This window comes from Taudactylus pleione, unplaced genomic scaffold, assembly GCF_031769625.1.
Source record: "Taudactylus pleione unplaced genomic scaffold, aTauple2 ptg000352l, whole genome shotgun sequence".
Taxonomy (NCBI): Eukaryota; Metazoa; Chordata; class Amphibia; order Anura; family Myobatrachidae; genus Taudactylus; species Taudactylus pleione.
The window spans coordinates 15,425,926-15,450,185 of NW_028284753.1; the positions used below are offsets into that span (position 1 = coordinate 15,425,926).

Sequence of the window (24,260 nt, forward strand, 5' to 3'; positions counted from 1 at the left end):
TTGGCGATTTCCGAGGCCTATGTTCATGAGGGCATTCCTGTTCCGCCCTCTGTCACTGCTCATTCTACATGGTCCGTCAGTCCCTCGTGGGCAGCTCGGCGTCTCGGCTGTTCAGCTATGTAAGGCGGCCACGTGGTCTATGGTTCAGACCTTTGTGAGGTATTATGCTTTCAATACCATTGCCTCTCCGGTTGCTTCCTTCGGGCGGCGGATTCTCCTTTCTGCACAGGATTGTCCCCGCCCTTGAAGGGTACTGCTTTGGGAAATCCCCAAGGTAAAGGCCCTGTGGACCCTAAGGACCCTGAAGTAGAAAACGAGATATGGTAAGAACTTACCTTTGTTATCTCTATTTCTACGAGGTCCTTAGGGTCCACAGGGCTGACGCCCTGTGCTTCAGAGGGGTCTTGATCTGGTCGACAGCTTTCTGTCTCTTTTCTGTGAGCATGGAATTCCTGTGTGTGCCGGACTTTCTATTTTCTCCTCCTCCGGCCTCTGGCTTGGTAACGTAACTGACTGTGCCTTGGCCAGGGGGCGGGGTATAGGAGGGGAGCCTGCTGCATCCTGGGAGGCTCAAAGAAGTTAACTGTGTGGTGCCCGGAATGGTTGCCCAGCCTACCTATACCCCAAGGTAAAGGCCCTGTGGACTCTAAGGATCTCGTAGAAACAGAGATAGTAAAGGTAAGTTCTTACTATATCTCTTGTATTTTGAGTGAATTGCAGATAATTTTCATCCAAAGATCAGTTCTGCGAATCATGAAAGTGCCCATGTTGCCAGTAAATATACTAAGAACCGTCAGCAAATTGGCTGATTGTTACCATACACTAGCAATCTACAGCCCCAATTGGTAGGTGAAATTCAATATGTTGGACAACCTGATTCACTGATTGCGGTCACTTTTTGTCATTTTTTTTACACAGTCATCTGCAAAATGCAGAAGTTCCCCAATTGAATGCTCATGTATGGGCTCCATTAGTAGATACAGTGCCTTGCAAAAGTATTCACATCCCTTGTTTTGTTACATTACAACCTGTAATTTGAATTTTTTTTATCTGAATTTTATGTGATGGATCTGCACAAAATAGTCTAATTTGGTGAAGTGAAATGAGAAAAATATATATAAAAAAGAATCTTTATAATAAAATTCAGAAAATTGGCATATGCATATGTAATCACCCCCTTTGCTATGAAGCCCCTCAAAAGTTCTGGTGCAACCAATTACCTTCAGAAGTCACATAATTAGTGAAATGAAGTCCACCTGTGTGAAATCTAAGTGTCACATGATCTGTCAGTATAAACACACCTTTTCTGAAAGGCCCCAGAGGCTGCAACACCACCTAATAAGCAAGAGGCACCACACCATGAAGACCAAGGAGCTCTACAAACAAGTCAGGGACAAGTTGTTGAGAAGTACAATTCTGGAGCACCATCAAATCCATCATCATCAAATGGAAAGAACATGGTACCACAACAAACCTGCCAAGAGAGGGCCGCCCACCAAAACTCACAGACCAGGCAAGGATGGCATTAATCAGAGAGGCAGCACAGAGACCAAAGGTAACTCTGAAAGAGCTGCAGAGTTCCACAGCAGAGACTGGTGTATCTGTGCATGTGACCACAATAAGCCGTACTCCATAGTGCTGGGCTTTATGGAAGAGTGGCCAGAAAAAAGCCATTACTTAGTGATAAATAAGAAGACACGATTTGAGTTTGTCCTAAGGCATGTGGGCGAGTTGAACTTTTCGGCCACCAAGGAAAACGCTATGTTTGGCGCAAACCCAACACATCCCATCACACCAAGAACACCATCCCCACAGTGAAACATGGTGGTGGCAGCATCATGCTGTGGGCATGTTTTTCAGCAGCAGGGACTGGGAAACTGATTTGAGTCGAGGGAAAGATGGATGGTGCTAAATACAGGGTTATTCTTGAGTAAAACCTGTTTCAGTCTGCCTGTGTTTTGAGACTGGGACAGAGGTTCATCTTCCAGCAGGACAATGACCCGAAGCATACTGCTAAAGCAACACTCGAGTGGTTTAAGGGGAAACCTTTAAATGTGTTGGAATGGCCTAGTCAAAGCCCAGATCTCAATCCAATTGAGAATCTGTGGTCAGACTTAAAGATTGCTGTTCACAAGTGGAAACCATTCAACATGAAGGAGCTGGAGCAGTTTTGCCTTGAGGAATGGGCAAAAACCCCAGGGGCAAGATGTGGCAAGCTCATAGAGAATTATCCAAAGCGACTTGCAGCTGTAATTGCTGCGCGTGGAGCCAGGTACTGATCCTGCGCTTTCCACTAGACCACCAGGAATAGCGGGCTGCAGCATTAAGGACATGTTCCAGCATCCCAGGGGTTAATAGCATGCCAGGGGAGAGTGCCTTCCCTGTCTGACAGGCTACAAAGTGCCTCTCCATTGCAGTCTGGTTGCCTGTGTGAGCGCTCCTATCCCGGGCCCGCCTCCTTTCAGTTCCTCCGCGGCCATTTTCTTCGGGAAAGTGCGCGAACGCTGCTGGATAGTGATGATGGTGTCATCGTGGTCCGGGATCCCCGCATACATCTCCTGGGATCCCCGCATACCGCCCCTTGTGGATCTCGAATTGGGTCCTCCTGACGACGCATGCCAGTCTCCAAGGTTGGGTGCAGGTACAGGTCCACACCTGGTGGACACCAGAGGAATCTGCTCTTCCAATCAACATATTGGAACTTCGGGCAGTATTCAGGGCTCTTCAGCAAGCAAGACTTGTTCTTCACGGAAAACCCATGCAAGTCCAGTCAGACAACACCACCACCACGGTGGCTTGCATAAACCGCCAAGGAGGAACTCTAAGTCAGGTGGCACTGACAGAGGTGTCCCGCATTCTGACTTGGGCGGAAGGCTATCTCCCAGCCATCTCGGCAGTGTTCATTCCAGGAGTGTTCAACTGGGAAGCAGATTTTCTCAGCCGTCAAGACGTGCACCCAGGGGAATGGTCTCTTCACCAGGAGGTATTTCAACTCCTTGTGGACAAGTGGGGCCTTCAGGAATAGACCTCATGGCATCCCGTCACAACAAACAGCTGCCTGTGTACAGGTCAAGAACAAGGGACGCAGAGACTCTCCTTGTATACGCTCTGTCAGTCAGGTGGACCTTCCAGTTGGCGTACCTATTTCCTCCATTCTCCCTTCTTCCTCGAGTGCTTCGAAAATTCAAGCAAGAGTGAGGCACGCTTCTGCTGATAGCTCCAGCGTGGCCCAGACGTCACTGGTACTCAGATCTTCAGAGTCTCTACATAAACACTCCGATGCTGTTGCCTCAACTTCCAGACCTGTTGTCTCAAGGTCCTTGCCTTTACCCGGACCTGGGTCGTCTGTCTTTGATGGCGTGGCTCTTGAGACTGCCCTCTTAGGGTCCAGGGGATTTTTTAGCTCTGTGGTTAACACAATGCTCAGGGCTCGAAAAGCCGGCATCTGCCAGAATTTACCACAGGGTGTGGCATACATTCTTTGAATGGTGTCGCCCTAAATGTTACGATCCCCAGGTGTTTAGGATATCCAGGATTTTGGCTTTCCTACAAGCAGGCTTAGATAAGGGTCTTCGCCTGGCATCCCTCAAGGTGCATGTTTCTGCCTTGTCGGTGTGGTTTCAGCGTAGGTTTGCTCCTTTTCCAGATGTCCGCACCTTCATGCAGGGTGTACTTCGCATTCAGCCTCCCTTTATCCCTCCTGTGGCTCCTTGGGATTTGGCTGTGGTCCTGAGGGCTCTCCAAGGACCAGCTTTTGAAGCACTGGCTCAGTGGATTTCAAGGGGCTTACTGCGAAGACTGTGTTTCTTCTGGCCATTGCTTCGGCCAGAAGGGTGTCAGACTTAGGGGCTACCTCATGTAAACCTCCCTTTCTGATTTTTCACTGGGACAGGGCAGTGCTTGGGACTCGCCCTGGTATCCTACCTAAGGTGGTGTCTAGTTTCCACATTAATGAGGAAATTATAGTGCCAGCCTTTAATTCCCCAGACCTCTCTGGTGAGGCCTCATTGGATGTGGCACATGCTCTCAGGATATATGTCGACCGTACCAGTTCTCTTTGGAAATCGGACTCCTTGTTTGTCCTCTATGGTTTCCACAAGAAGGGATGGCCTGCCAATAAGCAAACATTGGCTAGGTGGATTCGCATGGCGATATCTGAGGCTTATGCTCATGAGGGCCTGGCTGTGCCAGCCTCTGTAACTGCTTATTCTACTCGGTCTGTGGGTCCTTCGTGGGCAGCTCGCCGTGGCGCCTCGGCTATTCAGCTTTGCAAGGCAGCCATGTGGTATTCTGTCCATACCTTTGTGAGGTATTATGCATTTGATACCTTCGCCTCTCAGGATGCTTCCTTCGGGCGGCGGATTCTCCTTTCTGCACAGGAGCGTCCCCACCCTTAAGGATACTGCTTTGGGACATCCCCAAGGTATCCTGTGGATACCCTATGGACACTGAAGTAGAAAATATGAGATATGGTAAGAACTTACCTTTGTTATCTTTGTTATCTTTGTTACCTTTGTTATCTACGAAGTCCATAGGGTCCACAGTACGCCCGCCCTGTCGCACCTGTGCTGCAGATGGGTTTCTTTCTGGTCACTGTTTTCTGTCTCCTTCTGTGTGAGAGTGTGATACTTGTGTGTTCCAGACTTTCTTCTCTCTCTTTGTTCTCCTCCTCCGGCCTATGGCTTGCTACGTATGAGGTGCCTGGGGTCGGGGACGGGGTATAGGAGAGGGCCTCGGTGCATCCTGGGAGATGAAAATTAACTCTGTGGTGCCCAATGTCTGACGTCATCTGCCTATACCCCAAGGTATCCTGTGGACCCTATGGACGTCATAGAAATAGAGATTGCAAAGGTAAGTTCTTACCTTCTTTTTTCTGTTAAATTGGGACTTTTTAAATCTGTGAAAATTGTACTTACCTTTATCTTTGAACTTGGGCACCACATTTTGCTACATATACGGACCAAATCTTGCCTGTTTACTTAGCTCACTACTTTGACTATTGTACATACGCTAACTAAAAACCTTACTTACACTAATTAAAATTCTTATGTACTAACTAAAAACATGAACTATAAACAATACAAAACTATTTAGTTGTTAAGTCCAGCTCCTTATAAAGCTTCAGAATTTGCAGGGTCCCAAGTAACAGTATAAACTCTAGTGTGCCTTTGCGTTTAATCATTGCGTAATTATGGAACAATTGCAGTGTCATCGGATAGACATTAACAACAGTCATGCATGCAAACACAGTGCCAGAGCAGGGCTTCTTTGCACCCTGTGCTTGCTCCGACCTCAAACACATGATGTCACGCAGAGGGGCAGTCAGTACTAGGAAGTACAGCACTAAATGGAGCATCTGTACATTCTGTAAGGTGTGTCTGGAGAGTCCACAACCTTACCTGGCCCTCCTTACCTCCAGCCTCAGTAGTTTCACCACTAAGGGGATGTTAGGTGAATCTGCAATCTGCTAACGTATTTGAATAAAACTACAACAAGTGTTTTAATAAAATTGTGACAGATTATGGTGTCTTACATAGACAATTTACATACTGTGGGGCTGATTCGCCCCCGGATGCAGTCCCGATTTACTCGCTATTGACTATGTGTTTAGGGCTACACTTGTGCCGGAGCCGTAGTGTGCATGTCACAGCCTGAATGACAGGCATTTTAGGGGAGCGTTCCAGAAAATGTGTTGGCCCCGTTTTCTGGGTGTAACAAAGACAGAAGCTCCTCTGACACAGTTTCACTGGCCCCGGCAGCGTAGTTTTTCCACGCATCCTGTGTAACCTGAGGGTTTTTCAGAGGTCCGATGCTGCGTCCAATGGTCGCGATGTTGATCTTCGGATATAGGCAGCGGATAAGAGAAGCTGGCTGCGGGTGTCTCTTTACACAAGACGCTTCCTACGGCTTTTGCATATTTTTGCACAGCCGCTGCATACAAAGACGCAGTGGCGGCGACATTTACGTCCACCACTGTGTCAGGCCTAGTATGCGGACAAGGTACACAATACAGATGGCTATATAGTATAATTAAGCGGGATCATTTATAAACGTAAGCACATGACCCTAACTTAACATTTAGTATTTTTAAGAGACATCTCATTGTTAATACTAATTGTGTAAACCAAGGATAACAAAATGTATCTCTTTGGGTGCCAGATGTTCAACATAACAATCCTAAACTGTTTCTGGAGTGCCACCACGATTACAACATATACAAGTGTGTCTTCATACTCCTAGCGAGTGAGCCTCCAGTTCCCGTGCACCAATCCTCTTTTTTGCACCTTTTTATCCCGAAAATGCGTATGTCACAATCAGATGCGACATACCGCTTCACCAGACTGCACTTTTCATTTTATATGTGACACAGTTATATCTGTGTTCTACTGAATCTTCAACGGAACTCGGCGTGGAAAAAAACCACGCCCCTCCCATTGTAGCACTGTGCATACAGATTCAGATAAACACAGATATACATGAGTTACATATCAAAGTAATCCGTGCAGTCTCATGAAGCTGTTTGTCGTATCTGATTGCGTCTAACATTATCTGGTGAAAAAGACACTTGGTGCAAGACGAGAGGCACGGGATCTGGCTCGCCGAGAACGGCTGCTTGGCGCTACAGATGTGTCCACATCTATCCTCCGTGTGCTACAAGTCGCGCTAGACAAAACGCAGGAGCTCCGTGTGATTCTGTAGCGCCGACCATCTTTTTATGTGACTTTTTACCTTCATATGCGTCTTATTCGCACAGCGTTGTGAATAGTTGGCATAAGCAGCTTCTGCTGATTAAAATGATATGCAGCATGCCTATATTCTGTGAGCGACCGCGGGTGTATCTGCATGCGAAATGTTACGTTAGTGTTACAACCGCTGACATTGTAACATAGCGTTTCATATGCAGATTCACCTGCAGTTGCACACAGAATATAGGCGAGCTGCATATCAGTTTAATCAGCAGAAGCTGCTTGTGCTAAATATTCGCATCAATGTACTGATAAGATGCATTTGAAGGTAAAAGGTTGCACGAAAAGACGTTCAGCGCTACCGAGTCACTCCATTGCATGACGCGACTAGAAGGGCTATTTAGCATGTAAGAAGGCTAGATGTATGAGGACACATCTGTACTACAGCAATAGTGTATGGGGACACATTTGTACAAACATTTACAAAATTCATAGACTTGTACTAAAAATGTTAGTGGCTCTCCTGTCCTTCCTTATTTGAAGCTAGTTTGGTCAAGTTATGTTGACCATTTTTAGCCTGGAGATGAAGAAATGTTTCAGAATTTTGTACTGTTTTTCGACTGTGAGAAGGAATAACTGTGCTTCACTCACCTGAGGCCCAAGCTTTATTAGGTATGCAGGCCACACCTGGTTCTTTGGTTTGGGAGGGTAAAATGTGCCAAAAGTGTATCCTTTGTGAGGAAATGAGGTGAAGGGGAGGACCACACCTAGTAAGAGAAGGACTAACCTCATGAGTGCCACTCAAAACATCCTTGAGTGCCAACTTGTGGCACTAGTGCCAAGGGTTACCTAGTCCTAGCTTAGAATTGAATGTCTTCCTAAGAGGGAGATGACTGAAACTGAAGGAGGGAAAGGAAACTATGGATAAATGTAACTAGTGGCAAAAGATAAATGATACAATATTAAGGGACCCATACATACGGCGCAGTCAGGGAATTTGGGACATTCAACATGTTTGAATTTTTTGATTCTCTAATCCCAACCAAATAAATGGCCGTCATTGGCAAGTCAGGGATTTTTAACAGATCATCTGATGAATCACTGACCTTCTATAGTCGCTGATCTATGGAACGGATCACAGATCAGCAGAATGGAAAATTGCAGCGCTTATGTATGGCCCCCGTAAGTGTCAGGCTACACAGTCTGTGGTATGTTTGGAATGTGACTGCTGAGTTGGCTCTCAGCTTAGATATATTAATGTATGTGCTATTATCATGTGGCATAACAGTGTGCAATTATATGACCCAAAGTGGGTGCTATTATCATATAGCGTTAGGGACACCGGTACAGAGACGCCTTGACACGACCTGGGGCTTAAACATATCTTTGCAAATTAATGGAAAAATAGATCTGTACTTTGTGAATTGCAGTATAAAACAGATCCAAAAGGGAGAATAAACAAACTTTATATTTTTATATTTCAGCATCTTAAATGTAATACTTAAATACATTTATTGAATACTCAAAAATGGAAACATTGGGCCTGGTTCAGATGTGCATACAGGCAGGGCTGTGTAGTTTGCTGGCGGCGCAGGAGCAATAATCAGTCTTCCTCTTGTGCACAAGCGTGCGCTGGAATGGACGTCTCCGTGCCCCTGCATGCTGTAACGCCGCCGGTGATTCTGGACAATCTTCCATCATGCATTCTATTAACACTTGTGTCTGCCCTATGGCAGATGCACTTTCCCCATCTGAGCATGGGCTCTGCATCTGAGAACATCTGCCTCTTTCACACCCACCACAATCCCTTAGAACCCCACACAACAGATTTTTTGTGTTCATATCAGGACATCTCCCAGTCACCTCCCAGGACTGCCTATTGCTTTGCCTCTCGTTTTCTGATGCCTACTCTCTAATACACAACAGCACCTTTATGTGTATACTCAGGGTAACGTATGCGCTGTGGGCTTTTCAGAATATTTAGCGAGTGCAGTAGCAAATAATCACTCAACTCCGGCATTGCATGTGGTTTGCACGCACTTCTGAATCAGGCCCAATAACTAAGAACGCTAGCCAATTGGGTGCAAATGTTATATTGCAGCTGCAAGTATACAGGAAATGGCACTGTCCTGAAGGAGTTGTGCATATAAGAAACATTTCTCTTTAAGGATTAGGCATTGGACTGTGTATACTTATGCATCAAATTGCAGAAATTGGATTTAATTTTGATGGATTAAATTAGAATTTAGAAGCACATATACAGGGGCACTCCAATTTTGTGGGAAGGCACATAACTGTTTATTCCTTACATAGACTAAAGCTCGGTACATACCTGACTTTGGTGCGACCCAGCGCTGGTGTGATGAGATGTAACGATTTATTTTGAGCGCCGTAAGTTTTCTTCAGTAATATTTTTAGTTCCTTCTAACTTCTTAATTCCTGCCAAACTCTTTATAATCGTACTGGTGGCCTTAGATCTCACTCCCAGATATTTCAATATTTCTGCCACATACCCACCAGATCTAGTGCTGAGTGCCTAGATACTCTGTCCTGGAACCTTGTAATGCAGGGCTAGGCAACCTTATTCATTTAGGCTGGCCAAATTGGGTGGCCTCGTACCTTCAAAAAGGCCACACATTACTCTTACTATCAATAGTAAGTTAAATGAATAAATTTGATCTATGAACTAGATACCTATCTATAATAAGATATCACAGGCCTTTTAAATGAGCATTATGATCTATTACAAACAAATGACAACAAGCAGGAAGAAGCTGGGGGATGCAAGTTAAGGCTTGGGTTCTACAGGTTGCTGCCCATGCTAATCAAATTCATATTCCCTGAAATGCTTTAATTTCTTATCTCTCGTTTCTCTGAAATGTTAGATCTGTCACTAACAAAGCTGTAGCTCTGTATGATCTCATCTGCGTTTTATTTTTTTTACTGAAACCTTGCTGTCACAGCTGTCATTTATGGCCCTTTGTACTGTCCAAGACTTGTGCTAACATGCGGGGCAGGGTTGGGGAGAATGGCAAGCTGACAGCTCCTTGAAAGCTAAGTATACGATCTGGCTAAAAATTGTTTTCTAGCATGGGCCCTGCAAAACACTACTGGAGCCGGTCAAGGGTTGTCTACGGGGTGTCTCTCTTCAGTGCTAATGTTTTCCCCTCTGTCCCTTACACTCAGCACAGCATTGATGTTTTCTTAGATAGTCAATAGAAACTCTTCACTGTACACTGTGGGGTAAATATGTAATGTATGTGTTTCAGAAGGAATGGTGATACGCTATTACATTTATGATCATTCTTTCAAATGCCAGTAGTCAACATCATTTGGCGATGACTGGTATTTATTGGAAGTATCTTATTCAATAAAGGATGTGGCAGGCCCCTAAAACCCACGTCTAGGCTGTTAGCCACAATATTGTATTGGATGCATCAGTGGCTGGTTGCACCTCTAATTTTGCCACTATCAGCCAAGACGCTGGAAGCACTTCACACGTTTCTTTTTTGTTGTTGGGTGGGGGGGTATAGGAGAGGGTTATGCTGGTTTTCAATTTAATTAACTTAAAACACTATCAACCTCTGCAAATAAACATGTTCCATTTCTGCTTGTAAGTATCTCTACTTGTCCCATTAGATCTTCAATAGCACATATGAGTGCATTCTACTGGAGGACAAGTTCGTAACTTTCTAAGGTAGAGTTCTAAGACAGGAGATCATAGTTGTTATTCTGATTTCTTCTATATATGTATATAAATTAATTCCCAGGTGAAGAGCAGTGATGTGGTACAGGCCTTTATATCTAGAATTAGAGAAGTGAACCCTGCACTCAATGCTGTAGTGTGTGATCGTTTCGATGATGCCCTCCGAGAAGCACGTGCAGTTGACAACCTGGTGTCCTCTAGAACAGAAGATGAGGCAAGTCTTAAAGACAAGTATCCTCTACTTGGGGTCCCACTAACTGTTAAGGAAGCATTCGCTTTGGAAGGTGAGCACAATTCTTTTGTGAGTGATACAGATATTCCCATCCATATATATATATATATATATATATATATATATTATACACAAATATATATATATATATTATACACATATATAATATGTGCTTAACTTGCTAATATTTTTGCATACATATTTAGGCATGCCACAGAGTTCTGGACTTATATCTCGACGCTCGGTGTGCTCGGTCAGCGATGCAGCTATTGTCTTACAGTTGAAGAGAGCTGGTGCTATTCCTCTTGGTGTTACTAACTGCAGTGAATTGTGCATGTGGTACGAGTCTAGCAACAAAGTATATGGCAGGACGAGGAACCCATACAACCCCCAGCATATAGTAGGCGGTAGCTCTGGTAAGTTCTTAGGAGTGAACACAGCTTTTTATTCCAGCCCAGGTACATATTAAGAGAAAGAAACCTGGATCTTCAGAACCACTTTGAGAGGGAAGTAGTAGTGGAGGAGAGCTGCTCTTACACCTTACTGACTGAGATACTTTTTGCCATCCACTAAAAGGAATGCTTTGCTATCGGCTGGTAAGTTAGATCCAGAAAGGGTTACTCCTTTTTTTTTTTTTTTGCTTTTATTTAATGCTGTATTTGTGAACAGTCGTGCTTTGAAGGGCTGACACTATGTGTGTATTTGCTGAATAAACAATTGCCTCCCGACTGATGCACAATATGTACTGGAAAAATGAAGGCCTGGGACCCAGCAAAGTTATGAATAGTTCAGTGTCATACTTCAAACAGACAGCGCTAAAAGGCAATATTGCACCTCTAAACCCCAAGAGCATATCATGATGCAGCTGGAATAACAACAGCTGCATATCATTCAGTTATCATCAACAACCTGATTTCAATTAGTGACAATAAATATGTATTTTTTAAAGTCCCCTTCAAATGCCACCAAAAGGAAAGTTTAGCCAGCACAAGTGCTGATACACAGAGCTGGTTACTGCTAATGCGGGTGTCAAAGAGGATGGGCTTCCCCCCTGCAAAAGTGACAACCAGATCTAGGCTATATAACAGGCTCTGCAACAGAAATATCCAAAGAGTCTGTCTGCCAAAATGCATGCCAGCCCCATCCTTGTCTGCATGAGATAAAATTCCCTAGGGAGAGCTGGTCTGTACAAAATACGCGCTCCCTCCAATACCAAGGACCCGCCACCTCAGAAAATCCAGTGTATATATGTGTGGAGGTTACAAATGTAATGGGTACCAATTTTTAATTGATTACATCTGTGGAACGTTGTGTTCCAGAAGCCATGGTAACCATTAACTGCTTGGACATGCTGTCATTTGTAGAACTATAAGTGCCAGGATACCCATGGCTGCTATAGTACAGTATGCTAACCAGCTAGAATGTGTAGTTACACAACTTTACTTTATAAATACACAGAGTGTAGTATTTTTATTTCATTATTTAATTTATTTTATATATTCCCAAATACTTTAATACATTATTTTCCATATTAATAATCCAATAAGAAAAATGCCTCAATGAAAACAGGTAGAATGAAAGAACATGGGCCTGTCTGTGAGCAGTGATCAGATGTGCTTGTTTGGCTGTTGGCTTAGCCTAGTTGTCTATGAATGACAATCACTGTAAATCAGCGCTGTTGCAGTTTACGCTTTTAGGTGGGGTGGGGGGTGTTTTTTTTTTTTTTTTTAAAGTTTATTTAAGTCGTCTTTTTTTTACAAACGTAAAGATAGATAGGTCATCAGCAGCAGCATGTATGCTTGCTCCAGTATGAAGGGAGATGAAATGGAGGCATATCTTTATATGTGACCTACTTTAAATGAGCCACACTTAGAGGGCATGCTGTGCTCCCCATTACTGTAAGTAAGGTGTGCTGTCACAGTCCGCTGCTTCAGGCAGAGAAGCCAAGTGATTGCTGAAAAGGTTGACACATGTTGTCTCGATGAAATAGTGACCCCGGGCAGAACTCATGACATTTTAACAGGGCAGGTGTAATACAGTAGTAAAATTCTGACCTTTTATGACATTAGAGGCAAAACTGGATGACATACACATTGAGAGAGCAAACGTGGGGTGAAGAGGCGATCAATGGAAACTGTCGAAGTCACATTGTCTTGTTACCAAAGCTTTATTTTGTGATTGTCTTTGACCTGAGATGAAGTCTCTCCATCAGATGCTTATACAATCTTTATACTAAAGATGGGACTGCACTTATTTATTACAACCAAGTAGTGAGATGGCAGGAAAAATTATTGGGAAACCTGACTGCTATTTAATTTTTCCTGCCATCTCACTACTTGGTTGTAATAAATAAGCACAGTCCCATCTTTAGTTTATAGTTTATCGTTCTTTGGGTGTACACACACCCTCTAATTGTGGACTAGCAGCTGCTATAGTAATTATAGAATTACTTTTGTAGATCTGGTATATAATAGGACTATATATAATTTGCATAAATAAGATTAGCGCCGAAGTCATTTGTTATTGTATTTGGGTGCTTATACAATCTTGGAAGAAGACAAGATGATAGAAAAGCTGTCAGTCTAATAAGAGGGTATTGGCACAGGCCAGAAATGTACAGTAATAACCTGCTCATGCCTTAAAACTCATTTCTGCATGAAATCTAGCAGCTATATTGCCAAAATCACGCCGGTACCAGTAAATTGCAGGCTGTTACTTGTGGACCTCAATTTGCATTTCCCACCTACAGGACGCATGACTTTTTCAATTTATCCTTTTACCTATTGGGCTACGTGGCATCCCTGCACATTCCAGCGCCTTAGTAAAAGCACATAGGCCCCCCATTTAGAAGACATTGTAATTCACAGCCCTGACAGGCATTCACCTCTGTATAGGTGGTGTACTGTACAAAAAAAGAAATGGCTATTTTGGGAGCCTGAGATTGAGCTGGATTGTAGCTGCGTTCCAAAGCTGTGCTCAAACAATTGCCATAATGGTGTGTATCTGCAAACAGCAACCTCTAAACTTATTGGTCCTCAATTACAGTTGGACATCAGTCCTTTTGTGTGGTAAAATATACACCTTTCTGTACTGTAAATGTTCCAAAATGTATCCATAATTAGATGTAAGCTTTAACAGGAGAGACAGAACAGGTACCAGTGAACTTTAGTTTACAATCTAGATAGACAGCAGCCAGCTTTTGTAGTTTGGAAGGAAACCATACATTATGAGGAGAAAACACAAACTCCACCTTGGTAGGGTATGGTTGAAAATTGGACGCATGTCCAGGGCTATCTTAAGAGCATTGTAGGCCCTGGGCAAAGTAATGCACTGGGGCTACTGCCCACCCATTTAAACGGTCAATTATATTAAACTTTTCCATTCATTGGTACTTTCAACAAAATGAATGTTTAAAATTAAAAAACATAATGTAAAGCGAGGATTATGGACCCCACGTACCTCTTTTCTTCTCCAGCTCACAGGGCAGGTCTTGCTCTGCACTGCAGCTGTAATTAAAGTATGGAGAGGGGGGACATGCCCCCCCCTCCTTTAATCCAGCTGTGTTGCTGAAGGATGGGAGGCAAGTAGAGATTGCTGCCTGACCACTCTGATTGTGTGTAATTCCCAATCAGAGCGGCCGGGGGAGCATCTTTCCCTGCCTGCCTCACAGCGGCTGTCTTATGCAAGGAGCGAACGGGCACACGCTCAATGTAGAGTGTTTTCCAACAAATTGGGGTACAGAAAAATGTCAGCAGAGTAATGTTTCATTGTTTTTCAACGTTTGTAAAAAGTAAGAATACTGTTAATGTTTTTAATTTCAAAACCCCTCTGCCATTATTACAAGAACTCCACATACCTATTCCACATCATTTAACCCATTATTGAGCTGTTTAGAGAAATTCACCTGAAAACTGATGTCTTTATTGGCCAAATTATGCTATTTATACCCTTCCAAGTGCACAAATATTTATTGGGACTGGTGTACCAGAGGTATAGCACTGTCGGCCTGGTTCAGCAAGGATCACAATTGCACAGCTGCACACAGGCAGCTTTACAATTGCGATCCTTGCAGTAATATAATAATGTATGACACCCCCTGCTGCATTTGCGATCCTAGCACTGCGACGAAGGTCACTGACTGGGATCACCATCGCGACCATTGATGGTCGCAATGTTGGGCGGCGCTGGGGCTCCGGCCAGCTGAGTAGGTTTCAGCTTACTCAGCTTGGCCGGCTTGCGAGTCCTGGACACTGCATTGATCAATGCAGATCCTGGGCTAGCCACTCCCAGAAAATGAAGCGGACACGCCCTCATTTCCAAGAACGAAGGCCGCCCCCACACCGCCCCTGAAATGCCTCTGCCTTTCAATCAGGCAGAGGCATGCAAGGGTCTGCGTGTGTCTACGCAGGACCCATTCTGCACTCTCGCAGAATGGGTCCTGTGCACGCGGAGATTCCCGATAATCGCGTATCTGCGATCAGAAGTGCACTTGCGTACTCTGCTTAATCAGGCCCTGTGTCCCAACATTGTCACCGTAAAATAGAGATTTTCCCTACCTTTTCCTCTGCTCAGTGGGCTGCGCACAAAAAAAGTAAATTTCCTCTGAAAAAGTAATGCGAGTTTAGAATTGAGTGCAAATGAATTTCGCAGTGTGAGTTGGCACCTAATTGGATTGACCCCCTATAAGTCTAAAAGACCACAGGCTTCTTATGGTACTTACTGATTCTTGTTGCCAGTGTATCTCTATGTATTAATGGTTATTATAACTGACCATTGCATCTATCTTATCTCATAATGATGCTCAGAGATTTAAGTTGTTTCAATATTCATGCAAATCTCTGATTTTTTGGGAGCTGCATATGCGCAAAGGCCGCACTGCGTATGTGCCGATTCGGGCCTGCAGCATTGAGGAGAGGGAGCGTTGCAGAAAACAAGGGCGTTACCCCTATTTTCTGGGCATACCAAAGCCAGTGGCTGCGTCCTTTGATACAGTCTCACTGGCCTGGCAGTGTAGTTTTGCTGGACATCCTAAGTAACCTGAGGGTTACTCAGATCTTCGATGGTCGCCTGATTTTCACGCAGTGGATCCGATGCTGCGTCTTTGGACGCAGGCAGCGTATCTGAAGAAGCCAGCAGCTGCATTAACTTATATACACAGATCTGCTGTATCCAATTTGCAGGGCCAATCCATACTGCATTACATCTCTGAATGAAGTCATCAGTCTAGCTGGGCAGTGTGAACATTCTTATGTCAAAAAGTGCATTGTTTTCTATAGGAACACACAAAACATAATTCTCCCATTATCTTATCTCACCAGAGGTAGGTATGCAAAAATTTCACACAATGTGTTGAAGCCCAAGACACACTAGGCTGACATCAAATGGTTTGCCTCCTTCCCTGCATTTAGGAGAAAAACGCACATTCAGGTCTATGCAAGAACCCATTCTTTACTATAGGATCAGGTGAAAGCTAATTCTTCAATTATCTTTCCCCTGAACAGATGTAGACATTCAAAAATGTCATACAATGGGGCATATTCAATTAGCCATGTTAACTCACAAAGCAAGTTAACATGGTCGTCCACAAGTTTTTTCCTGTTCAGTTAGCCGCACAAATTTAAAAGCAGTGATTTTCAATAGGATTTAACACAGCTTTTTTATCCAGCCCCTAATTAGGTGAAACTTTGGGAAAATAGTTATTTTAAAGTAAAAATGTCACGACTTACTGCAAAATTCCTGGGACACCCTCCACTTATTAGTTTTTAATTTGTTTAATTTGGCCAATAATTACTAGGGACGTGCGCTGATCCCTGTGTTTTTGGATTTGTAGCTCCTTCGTGTTTTGGATCTGGATTGGTTTTGCCAAAACCGCCCTTACGTGTTTTGGTTTCGGCTTTGGATCTGTATTATTTTTAAAAAATTGATAAAAACTGCTAATATCACATAATTTGGGCTTTTTTTTGTTCCTACTGTATTATTAACCTCAATAACCTTTATTTCCACTCGTTTCCAGTCAATTTTGACCACCTCACAGCTCACAATATTGTTTTCATCCGGTTTAGGCCCAAAATTTGCACCAAGCTAGCTGGCTGACTAAGCTAAGCGGCAGCAGTGGGCGGCACAAACACGTTGCAGTTCAACTTCCAACATAGCACATAAAGAAACATATGTTTTCATTAATCAAGAGGCCTGAGGAAGATGGAGTATGTATGTAGTTGAAGGCAGGGACAGGACAGCGTTGATTGGTAGTAAATTTGATTACATTTTTTGATTCCGAAGCAAATTTATGAGGGAGGAAGGGAAAGCATGGCTGGACAATATGTCCCATGTATTGCCCACAAAATCAACTTGGTGTTTCAGATTATTTTTTAAAATGAAAAGGGCATGCAAGAGATGCTGTCTGTGGCCATAAACATTTCTGGATATTTTTGGCATTCAGCAACCACATGTCAAAGATTGCAGCAGCTGTGGCAGTTCAACTTCCAAAATGGCACATCAGGAAACAAATGTTTTTATTATTCAAGAGGCCTGAGAGAGTTGGAGTATGCATGTAGGTGAAGGCAGGGAAAGGAAGATTTGGTTAGTAGTAAATTTAATTTAATTTTTTGATTCCGAAGCAAAGTTATGAGGGAGGAGGGGAGACATTTACAAAAAATATTTAAATCATTCACATCAGTCCTTGCCCCAGAAGAATCATTGAGAGCTATGCCTGCTGCTGCTGTTGGGAGTGGATTTTCATCCCAGAAGGGGACCAGGAAGACTACTAGTAGTACTTTATAAAACAATTGACTGTTAAACAATCCTTTGCAAGGGGGAGCAAGTATGACAGCAGTCACCCAGTTGCACAGCGAATCACTGACGCCATAACATCTATACTGGTATTAGATGTGCGTCCAATATCTGCCAATAATGCAGTGGGTTTTAGTCAGTTAACTGAGGTCCTGTGTCCCTGCTACCAAATCCCATCTAGATTCCACTTCACTAGAAAAGTAATTCCCAGCCTATACAGGGACGTTAAAAACACTTAATTAGCGGCCTTCAAAATGCCATTGTATCCACTGTCCACTTAACCACAGATATGTGGACAAGCTGAACAGAGCAAACGCAAGATCTAAGTCGTACGTTGTGTCTTTCTTCCCAACGGACACAGAGCTGAAGAGATGCAATGAGCTGTTGGTAAGCAAATTGTCAGCTCAAGTGGCACATGATGCAGTTTCTCCGGCAAGTGCATCTGCCGAGAAAAAAAATAAACTTTCCCAAAAGACCCACTTGTGATGCAGATGAGTCAGCACAACCAAGTTTTGACATTTGGTCGGGTCTAAAAGAATTGCCTACAATTAATAAGACCTCTACCAGGACTCCATCTGATACGGTCACCATTCAAAGAATGGTTGAGGACTATTTTACATTTTTTAATGATAGCGTCCAAATATGCATGTCAGACAGTCCTTTTGACTACTGGCAGGAAAAAATGCGATTTGGAGGCCCTTGAACAAACTGGCTTTGCTTTACTTGAGCTGTTCAACATCCAGTGTGTACTCCAGAAAGAGTTTTCAGCACAGCCAGGAACCTTGCCAGCGATCGGTGTAGGAGGCTACTTCCTCAAAGTGTGGAAAAGATGATGTCCATCAAAATGAACTACAAATTATATGCCAATTACATCCAAAAATTACAGAGGCACCTGTATTAGTGGATTCCAGTGGGGACAAATGTAATATTGTGTGAAAATGATGAACACACTGATGAGCGTGAGGAATTGGATGATGATAATGGCGACAACATCTTGCCTCTGTAAAGTCAGTTTGTGCACAAAGAGATCATTGCCAGCAATTTCAGCTGCCAATTGGTAGCTTGTTTTGTGGGGGCCCAAACAAACCAATAGCTTCATGATTGATATTGTTGGTGAAGTTGGTGGTTAAGATGGCAGGTGCTTGGATCTAGCAGAGAGAAGGGAGCTAGCTGACGCTGGACTGGTTATTGTTACTTTTTTAGCCAAAGTTTCTGAATTTTGAAAAAACTTTTTGGATGGATGCGTTGCAGACGACGTAACAGGGAGGAGATTCCTAGATGTTTAAGGTTCCTAAATCTACTTACTCTCGCTTTACAAAGGGTACAGATGGCTTGCCATTTTTGTCTGGATTTGGGTAGAAATAAGAAGTTGATTTTTTGTCTTGTGCCCAGGTATAACAATGGGCTTTTCCTTATCATGGGCAACAACTGTTTCTTCCACTCTTGCCTGATTAACACAAACAACATCCTCATCAACAACATCCTTATTAGCTACAGCTACACAAATTTCCTGCTCATCCTGGTGCATTTCCACAGAAGCATCCTCGATTTCTATGTCAGCATGTTCACTTGTGCTTACACATCATAAGAGACAGAACCACCAGTCATAAATAAAGGCCAAGGACTTAGCCTTTCCTTGCCACTTTGTGTGGTGAAAGGCATATTGCCAATTTTATGTATTTCTGCAGCTAACTTTCCCTATGATATCACTGTAAAAGATTGGTTATTGATTTTAGATGTCCTGACTTAGGGGGTCATTCAGACCCACTCGCAAGCGGCAGTACGCTCGCAAGTGGGTCGATGTTCCCCACTGCGCATGCGCACGACGGAGGGAGCTCCGTCGTGAGCATGCGCGAGACCCGGACTGCGACAGCCAAGCTGTCGCTCCGGGTCTCGCACCAAAGGGGGCGTGCTGTCGATGGTGACTGACAGCACGCCCCCTTTGGTGGGCATGCCGGGGGCGTGCCTGCCAGACGGAGGCGTTCCCATGGGAACGCCTACCATCTGAAGCCGGCACCACTGACATCACTAGTGATGTCAGTGGGAGTGATTTTGGCTCTGATAGAGCCAAAATCACTCCAGGACTTGTGGCTGGGAAACCCTACCGCAGTGTTTCCGTTGCAAGTCCGATGGTCGCGATGGTCAAGACCATCGAGACCATCTTTTTGGACGCTCGTATATGCTGTGGATGGTGCATAGGAGCCCTTACAAACTTTTGATACGGGACCTTCAAATACCTAGTTACGCCCATTGTAGGGTGCTCTTTATTTTTCAAAAATCATTAAGGTGGAAGATGAAGCCCTCTTCCTGAGCAGTAAGCTATTCCCAAGACAGCAGTTTTGAAGTTAAATTAAGATAAATTCTAGCAAATGGGCTTTAGAAACGTTAAAACGTTTGCCATGGTGAGAATTGACACTAAGAGCAGACCAAGGGGTATATTTATTAAAGTGAAAGTTTTTAGAAGTGGAGATGTTGCCCATAGCAACCAATCAGATTTTAGCTATTATTTTCTAGAAGGTGCTAGTTAAATGATAAGTAGAATCTGGTTTCTATGGGCAACAACTCCCCTTCTAAAAACTCACTTTAGTAGATATACCCCCATGAGTTAATAAAGTGGTAATGTAGAAGGCTTGTCCGGCTTATACTCGGGAACATTATTATTATAAAGGAAAGGAAAAGATTCAGCGCACCTGTGCACTGCCTCTAAAGAGTACATTTTGGTGACACTTTAAACACTCCAAAATAACCAGTGAAAAAAATAAATGTACTTCTTTCAGCGCTGTCTGTGTGATATCTTCTTTTAAATCTTCTTTCAATAGATTTTTCACGTAAAAATTTTCTTTTTACATTACCATAAATACTACATTTCAACACTTGTGGATAAACCAGGAAGTAAATGTGGATCATGTCTTCATTTAATTGGATCCAAAGATTCTTCACCTGATAGATGCAGTCCAAATATTCCGCACTGCAGCCATTTATTAAGCTAAATACCCTTACTTTCAACTGTGAATTGATTGGCTTTTTCATGAATTCCCCTGTATCATATTCTCAAATCACATACATAAAACAAGAGAATAGAAAGTCTAGTGCAACATCTTCTGGATACGTTCCAATATATTTAATAGATTGCACTTACACATAAAAATGTTTTTTAAAACATACAACATAAATCCAAGAAAATATTCACAAGGTTTGGTCTCCTACCAGACCACAAAGAATTGAAGGCATAAGTATTTCGGTCAGCCCAGGGCATGACAAACTATTGGTAGACAGGGCTTCTTTCGGATGTCTTGTCGGATTTCTGACTATAGTGACTTGAATATTTCTCCCTTCATATTGCTTGAAGCGCTTCAATAATTCTGTATCTCTATTGAAAGCCATTTGGTGCATGTGCTACGTCTTAGTGCAAAAACATTGGTTATGGCCTGTAGGAGGACTCCATTATGGGGAAAACGGCATGTCCTTAGGCTTTTGCTGTGTATTAGCAGTGCGAGCTGGTGTTCATGATATAATGGTGTTTGGTGGGCTATTATGAGACATATCTCAGTTCAATCAAGTATTTTAATATTCATTTACTAATACTTGTATTGTAACAGCATATTCTTTTGTGCTTTACAATTAGGAACAAATCAGTAATAAAACAAGCCTGGATAGAACAGACAGACAAAGCGGTAAAAGGGCCTTGTTCGCAAGATTACAATTTACAGGGAAATAGGCATTGATACACACAAGGATAAGTGCCACATATTGGTCCAGCCAGATTGCAAAGGTTCTTGGTGAGCTGAATGATCCAGTCACACACTTGACATGAAGTTAAAGTTATATGTAAGTTGTGTGGGGATTGTATAGAGGGGGTGTAATTTAGTAAGGTATCTTCTAAAGATATTGTGGGTGGTTGTGGAATTTGATAAGCTTGCCTGAAGAGGTGAGTTTTCAGGGAATGCTTAAAGATTTGGAGACTAGAGTAAAGTCTTAAGCTGCATACACACACAACGATTTTGTTACCAACGATTTTCTGTCAGATTTTTTAAAGTGTAATGAACGATTTTTTTGAACTACAAAAATGTTTGCATATTCCTTTAATGAAAATCGTTCAGTTGACAAGTCTGACTGATCTACAAACTGCAAACGTGAACGCGCATGAACGATAATCGTTCATCATTTGACTCAGAAAGTGAACGATTTTTCAAACGATTACCATTAAACAATATCGTTTAACGATAATCGTTCAAAAAATCGTTGTGTGTGTATGCAGCTTTGAGGGTAAATTTACTAAAGTAAGAATTTTTAGAAGTGAGTTTTAGAAGTGATGTTGCCCATAGCAACCAATCAGATTTTACTTAACATTTAACTAGCACCTTCTAGAAGATAATAGCTAGAATCTGATTGGTTGCTATGGGCAACATCACTTTTAAAACTCACTTCTAAAAATTCTCACTTTAGTAAATTTACAATTTACCCCTTATTGTGCATGGGCGTTCCACAGAGAAGGGTGCAACCTGAAAAAAGTCTGGTAACCATGAATGGGAGCAGGTGGATAGGTCTAGCTGGGTGATATTTTGTGATACTGCAAGCAAAGAAATGCATGTTGGAGTATCTTGGATAATAGCCTTTTGTGTAAGTAGAAGTATTTTATATTGAAGTATCTATCTGCTTAGCTGGAACAAATGTTTCAATATAGGTGTCCAGTGTCCACCACCAGCTAATTTACATCCATGTGCTGCCTTGTTGAGCTAATTCCCCAGCAAATCTAAACTGTTTTAAAGGCAAATGAAGAAGCAACTGACTATGGCTACTGTATTGTAAAAAAAATATATATGATTTTGTAACAGTTACTTTGGAAATGAATAATGTAGAATTGTAATATTTCCTGTTCTATCATATATCTATATTTCAGGAGGAGAAGGCTGCATCCTGGCTTCAGGAGGATCAGTTATTGGGGTAGGCTCTGATATTGGAGGCAGTATAAGAATGCCAGCATTTTTTAATGGAATATTTGGGCACAAACCAACTTCAGGTGAATATACTCATTCTCTATGTTATTGTATTGCAGCATTCTGTTGGTAATGCTGACACAGTTCTATTTATTATATGGCACCAAGGGATGCAGCCACCAAGTCGACAGTGACATTGCCGACATTCATAATGCTGTCACCATACGGTAGACACTAATTATATTGACATGATTAAAATGTCGACATGTGAAATGTTGACATTTGCATTAGGGTTAGCGTTAGGACTACCATTAAGGTTAGGAATAGAATCACAATAAAATGACACTGTCGACACTACATGTTCAATGTTTACATAATTATCATGTCCACATTCTCATGTTGACTGACTGAAAATACCAAACCCAACAACAACATGGATCCCCTGCACTATGAATTCTCAGAGCTACTAACATATTTCATTGTTTTTATAGTTGTTATACATAAATTCAAAATCTGATCTGGTACCTTTTCTGTCAGCTAAAGCACTGAAATAGAGGGTAGTTATTATTATTATTATTATTATTATTATTATTTGAGCCCCTAGGGCTCAAAGTGCTTTACATTTGCATTTAAAAAACACAAATACAAAATAAGTTCAACCGGAAAGAGAACGAAGAATTTGGGTTGTATTTTTTTTTTAAGAACTAAAGGGACACTAATGAAATTAAAATAAATTTGATTAGTTGCATAGAGATTAAATCTGATTTACCATGATAAATTATCTGTGATTAAATCCCAGTTAGCTCCATTGATATTCGTTTACTTATAAATGCTCATTAATGGTGAGAAAGGGCATTCGGCAGTGCCCGCACATACTTTAGTCACTCTTTTTAATCTATTATTAAAATCTTTGTACATGTACAGATGTGTCCTCTTGTATCTTTGCTGCTTGTGAACAATTGCGCCACGTATGGCACGAGTTGCGCACCCACGTACGGGTACACGCGCTACGTTCGCACTATTTATCATTATATGCTTAAATAGTATTTTGTAAAACAAACTGGGCCATGACATGGTAAATGAAATGTAATATAGATATATACTGTGTTATGGTAATCACTTAGGTCATGGAATGGACTATGCCATCTACACATTAATGAGGTGATGTAGATTTGAATATGTGCAAATATATATCTTCACTTGTCTTTCCATGTCAGGATTTTTAGTTACATGTAGCCTGAAATCTAGCATGTAGGTGCACCTGCAGCAAAGATACGGCAATAAGCATCATTCAAACAGAGTAGATGTACGTAACTTGTGTCTGCGCTGCATTACAGAACTACACTTGCACTTAAACGTCCCTGACCCAGCTGGCGAAGTGTCACAAGTGTTAGATACATGCAGCTTTATATTCCAACACAAGTTGTGCGAATATGCACATGATATGCAGAATTCCAACCTGCAAATGTACTTGCACAGAACTCCACATCCTATACAATTGTGAAGACTGAAATGAAAAATACTAGTAGAGAGAAAGCTGAGTAGCAGCACACAGTGCTAGGCTGAGGTATCATTAGCGGACCTTCCCCATTCTGCCCACGCCCATCTGTGATTAGCAATACAAAATGCAGATGGGTGAACGTCGAAGATCGGTGATCTATAGGGAAAATTCAACATGTTAAAAATGCCAGACTCTCCGTTTCCGACCATTTTCAGGTCTGAATGGGGAAATTGAGACTTTCCAACATGTTGGATTTCTCCCTGACCCCAGTGTCGGCAGATGGAGAATTGCCCCGATACAGGTTTTTGATGTATTCACATTCCTATTCAGAGACTCCCTGCATTTCCAGCCATTTTCAGAGATAACCCATTATACTTAGTTTTTTCCCTTATACCACTTTGTCTGTATA

General features: G+C 42.5%; 1 protein-coding gene across 1 annotated transcript in view; it reads left to right on the forward strand.

The window, feature by feature from the left end:
* The window catches only part of FAAH2 (fatty acid amide hydrolase 2), a 57,978-nt gene that overhangs the window by 17,284 nt on the left and 16,434 nt on the right, over window positions 1-24,260 (forward strand). Inside the window, exons 2-4 of the mRNA XM_088444292.1 lie at window positions 10,457-10,676; window positions 10,831-11,040; window positions 22,314-22,433. Coding sequence (XP_088300418.1) covers window positions 10,457-10,676; window positions 10,831-11,040; window positions 22,314-22,433 — 550 coding nt within the window. The remainder of the gene's footprint in view (window positions 1-10,456; window positions 10,677-10,830; window positions 11,041-22,313; window positions 22,434-24,260) is intronic.